At 49.3% G+C, this 5,445-nt stretch overlaps 1 protein-coding gene across 2 annotated transcripts in view; it reads left to right on the top strand.

Annotated features, from left to right (window-relative positions):
* Positions 1 to 5,445, top strand: part of CTDSPL (CTD small phosphatase like) — an 85,427-nt gene that overhangs the window by 78,454 nt on the left and 1,528 nt on the right. For both annotated transcript variants that reach the window (XM_018568958.1, XM_018568957.1), the window contains one exon: positions 1,045 to 1,230. In XM_018568958.1, coding sequence (XP_018424460.1) covers positions 1,045 to 1,230 — 186 coding nt within the window. The remainder of the gene's footprint in view (positions 1 to 1,044; positions 1,231 to 5,445) is intronic.

Genomic DNA, 5,445 nt, shown 5'->3' with positions numbered 1-5,445 from the left:
CTCAAGTTGCTGTCCCAGCCTCACAAAAAACCCCCCCCCCCATAATGATTTTTTTGGGTGAATAATATATTTGATAGGAGTGCTATACTCTGCAATATCTAACAGAGGATTGATTCGTAGAAGCTGTGCGTAGACAAATACAGGATTTGTAATACCGAGCATTCCCTTTAAAGTGAATCTGTGATTGTAAGCTGACATGCCGAATCTCAAGTTCTCGGCTTTGACACCGAAGGTGCATGAAGAGTCAGATTCCGGCAGTAATCTAGTCGTGGCTGGTGCTGGCACTGGCTGGCACTTTTTGCTGTGGAGTAGAGGATGAGGTAGGCATTGCGCTTGGGGTCTTTCAGCATTGAAGCTTTTAGTGTATTTTTTTGGCTTGTGAAAGGCTTCTTCTAGTACCGAGTACCGCCATGTTGTTTGTTGCTATGGCAGCGCTTGTAGTTTAGATGTTAGACACAACGGTAGACCATTCTCTTTTCTGTAGAGTATGGAGAATGTAGCTGAACTTTAGAGATGATGTCCTCAACCAGTCAGGGCTAAGGAACAATACCTCCTGATAGCAGCCGCCCCTCTCTTCTACCACCAAGGTCTACTCCTACTCACCCATCTACTCTTCCTCGTCCACCCTTAGTGAGCTACAATGTCTGCGTTGGATGGTGTTTGAGCTCATCCTGGTGGATGATGTCGCCGCCATGTTCCAAGTGTTTAGATCTGGCAATTGGCAAAGGAGTCATGGGCTCTGGTGGAGTAGGAGGGCAACAAGGATGCATGGACCAGCGAGTATACCTTGCAGGGGCGATGACTTTCAGAGCGTAGTGCCACTCTGCCTTGATGGTGTCTGTTTAAATTCCCAAAACCAATCTTGCTGGACTGACCACCAACATGTCCACATACAAGAGTGGTCAGTGTCTTTATTTCCTTTGTCTATCAAATTGTTTGCTACAAAATGACAGGTGTACTTGCTCCTAGTGACCATGAGTCTTGCAGACACAGAGTATTACTTTGCTTTTTGTTAATTGTCTTCTATCATAATTCTGTTTAAAGTATGCCGACCCCGTGGCCGACTTGCTGGATCGATGGGGCGTGTTTACGGCGCGACTCTTTCGAGAATCCTGCGTGTTCCACAGAGGAAATTATGTGAAAGATCTGAGTCGTCTAGGAAGAGATCTGAGCAAGGTCATCATAGTGGACAACTCGCCAGCATCCTACATCTTCCACCCGGAGAATGCGGTATGTAAACATACTGTGTGTGTGTAGAAGGGTAAAGAGAATCCTTATCTTTTTAGCAAAACACTTTATTGTTTTTTGATACATACATCACAACAGTGCACGCTATTTGTGCCTTACATCAGTGGCACCATGCATAGCAGTGCAGTCAACATAACATTATGGCATCAAAAGCCTTGGAAAAGAGAATAAGGAAGAAAACAAAGAGCAAAATAAGAAAAATCAAACGAAACAAAAACAGTTCCGGTCCTACATTTCAGGTGGGGGAATTATTAGTCAATGGGCCTTACTAGGTCTTCTCCCAGCCCCTCCACATAACCGCCAGAAGGCCTGGCCTGGATAGGAGGTCGTTGGAAATGTGATCCGAAGCATGGAGCGCCTATCTCGACTTGTCCCACAGGTCGGACTCTGTCTAGATCTATCCGGAGCCTTCCAACCTGGTCATTAATTCCTCCTCTGGAGCGGGCATCTATGTCAGCTGCCGAATTAGTGCATTCCAACCAGCTATCCCAGATTTTATGAAATTTCCCCGGGCAACCCCTGTTAGCATACGTATCCTGGACTTGATGGACTAATGTCTTTATTCAACCTCAAATACTATGTAACTATGTAAGAGGTAGGTTATCATTCACCAATTTTTTCCATAAGGACAGCTCTGGCGGGACCGGTTTTTTTCCAGTACATAGCAATAGCCTTGCGTGCATAGAACAAGGTGAGGCCCACCAATGTGCGTTCCGACCTGGTCGGAGCTACATCCTCCACCAGGCCCAGTATGCACAGTCTCGGTGATGGTGTGAGTGGCAATGAAGTGACCCTTGAGATAAAGTCAACCGTGGAGCCCCAGTAGAGCTTGATGAGGGGGCATTCCCAAAACACATGAAAAAACCCACCTTCATCACACGTGCATCTCCAGCAGGACGGGGAGATGGCCGCATTCATTTTGTGTAATCTGTGACGTGTAAAGTAGGCTCTGTGCAATATCTTAAATTGCACCATTCTATCCTTTATGGCAACCAGTTGTTTAAAGGGTGCATCCCATACCTCCTCCCAGTCCTCCTCATCCATGTCTAGGACGTCCACCCTCCACTTAGTCTGTAATGTGAGCAGGCCAGAGGAAGTCATGGTTTGCAGGGTATTATAGAAACATGAGGCGGGCTTCCTCAGTCTCTCCGTCCCAGCCAGGGACTCCAGTCGAGACTCTCCCAGGCGAATCCCATCTCCTGGAAATTGAGCACTGAAGGCATGGGCGAGTTGAAAATAGCGAAAAAAACACTTGGGGGGGGATAGCCCTCCGTGCGGTTAGTGCTTCAAATGAGATCAGGGAAGTGGACTCCACAATGTACGAGATCCGTTTCACACCATGTTTTGCCCAAAAGGCGGGATCAGGGACCGTGTGGAAATGGGGCAGATTGGGGTTTTTCCACAAAGGGGTGTTCGGGGAAATTTCCAGGGCCTTCCCGGAGCACCAGGAGTTACCCGTGCGCCATACTTTGATGGTCGTGCGCATGGAAGGAGTAAGAGGATAGGAGGCTTTTTGCCCCCTGTACAGCAGGCCAGTCAGTGCCTCCGCTGAGTTCAGGACTGCAGCTTCCAACATTACCGAGGAATTGGTGACATCAGCTGAGAGCCACCAATGGGCCGTGACCATTTGGGTTGCTAGGAAATATTTATAGAAGTCCGGTAATGCTAGTCCACCCTGAAGAGTGGGGCGCATTAGGGTCGTTAGTTTATACCTCGGAGGTTTGGTGCCCCACAAGAAGGATGATACTAGTTGGTTCAGCTGATGAAAATACGTTTTTGGGATCCATATGGGACTATTACGAAAAATGTATGTTAATTTGGGCAAAAGTTTCATCTTTACCAAATTAATCCTGCCTAATAGGGACAGAGGTAAGTTCGCCCATGCCTTCAGTCTCTGCTTCATGTCACCCAAAATCGGGAGCAAGTTCAGCGTCAGGAAATCCTGGGAAGAGCCAGATATCACCACTCCCAGGTATTTAAAGGATTCAACCCAGGAAAGTTGAGTAACCGTTCTGGGATTAGACCTAGCTGCAGCGTCTATAGGGAACACTATGGATTTGTCCCAATTGACTCTCAGTCCCGACACTCCCGCAAAGGTATTAAGAACATCCGAGGCCCCCTGCAAAGAAGGCCCCGGGTCATTCAGGAATAGGAGCAGGTCGTCCGCATATAGCGCCACTCTCTCCTCCACCCAGCCAACTCTAAGCCCCCTAATATAGGGGGATGTTCTCAGAGCTTCGGCTATGGGTTCCATGGCCAGGGCGAAGAGAGTGGGCGAGAGCGGACAGCCCTGCCGTGTACCTCTGCGGATAGGAAAGGGAGCTGACAATTTATTCCCTAGTTTGATGGAAGCCATAGGATCGTGATAGAGCAATTTAATCCATCTTGTAAATTCTAGGGGGAACCCCATTTTGTCCAACACCGCCCACGGGTAGGACCACTCCACCGTATCAAAGGCCTTTTCTATATCGAGAGAGACCACCACCCTCATTCCTGCGTTGAGATGGGACGTATGTAAGTTTGTAAATAGGCGGCGCAAATTAATGTCCGTGGATCTACGTGGCATAAAGCCAGTTTGGTCCGAGTCTATCAAACTGTCCGTCAGCTGGGTAAGCCTTACACTTAAAAGCTTAGTCAGAATTTTGAAGTCACTATTAAGTAGGGCAATGGGCCTATAAGAGGCACATGAGGTCGGATCCCGAGGTGGTTTGTGGATCACTATTACATGAGCCCCCGACATGGATGGCGGCAGACAGTCTTTCGCTAAACACGAGGTATACATCTCGCATAGTCTAGGGCCCACTAATTCTGCATGTGTTTTGTAAAATTCGATAGGGATGCCGTCAGGGCCTGGTGTTTTCCCGTTGGGGAAGGAGTGTATGGCGGCCAGTACCTCAGGTTCAGTTATGGGTCTTACCAAAAAATCCCGTTGGCTGTTAAGACAACCAACCAAGGGCAACGGAGTCAAACAAGGGCCGTAGGCCCTGGGGCTGGGCGTCCGTCGGTAGTGAGGAGGAATAGAGGGTGGTGTAGTAACTCCGAAACCCCTCGAGGATATCTGCCGGGGAAGTAACAGAGGCGTCCGGGCCAGACCGCAGTTCCGCAACCACCGTCTGAGGCCGGGACATCTGTGACAGCATAGCCAGCAGTCTCCCATTTTTATCCCCATTTTCAAAGTAATTTTGTTTATGGCTACGCACATCAGTTCGTGTTAGGTCCGCCAGATGCAAGCGGAGCGTGCGCCTCGCCGACATCAAGGCGTCGAAATTATCAGGGGTGTGCGAGGACTCATAACTCGAAACACACCTTGCCTCCTCCATTTGGAGTTCCACTGTACGGGCAGAGTCCTGGGTCTTAATTGCCTTCTGTAAGGACATAACGTCTCCCCTGACATAGGCCTTAAATGCATCCCATACCATTTCAGCCCCAGCAGTGGAGGCGTTCAGGTCCCAGTACTGTTCAATGGATGGTGGAATAGCCTCCAGAGCCAGAGGGTGAGAGATCCATTGGGGGGCCAGTCGCCAAAGGGCCCGGTCTCTGCCCTGGCCAGAACGGAGAGTGAGCCACATGGACGAGTGATCGGAGATACCCCCCGGCAGGTATCTGACCTCTCCAATATCAGGCAGGAGGGCGCCCCCGGCAAATGCTAAGTCTATACGGGATGCAGTTCTGTAAGAGGCGGAGAAACGAGAGTAAGCCCTAGTTGTGGGGTTCCTCCATCTCCACACCTCCGTCAGACCAGCAGTGCGCGCCCAATCACCCAAGTCGGAGAGGCCAGAACCAGCAGTTCCAGGCCTATCCAGGACTGGGGCCAACGTTGTATTAAAGTCCCCCATAAACAGTGTTTTTGCCGGTCCCAGGGAGGAAATCTTGGCCACAAATCTTTTGTACTTGTACCTGTGCTTGCTATGCTGGAAAACCTTTTACATTATGTAATTAAAGCTGAACTCCAGGCAAACATTTGCAGATCTTGTCCACCAGCCTGTGATTGGACAGTGAAAGGATAAGCCGCAGTCTGATGAGCTCATCTCTCTGTCACTTTGCTCTTTTCTGTTAGCATGTTTCTGCTGAACACTGCAGCTTACCTGAATTGCTCCTTGTGCTGCTCCTTCCTCTCTCAATTTGAACTCTGCTGCACAGGGGACTGCAAGGTGCTGAAACCAGGTCAAATTCGGGAACTTCTGCAGAGCTGTGTAA

The sequence above is a fragment of the Nanorana parkeri genome, unplaced genomic scaffold (genome assembly GCF_000935625.1).
Source record: "Nanorana parkeri isolate BGI_ZX_2015 unplaced genomic scaffold, ASM93562v1 scaffold1267, whole genome shotgun sequence".
Taxonomy (NCBI): Eukaryota; Metazoa; Chordata; class Amphibia; order Anura; family Dicroglossidae; genus Nanorana; species Nanorana parkeri.
The sequence above is the reverse complement of the archived record's forward strand: the minus strand, read 5'-3'. Positions and strand labels throughout refer to the sequence as shown.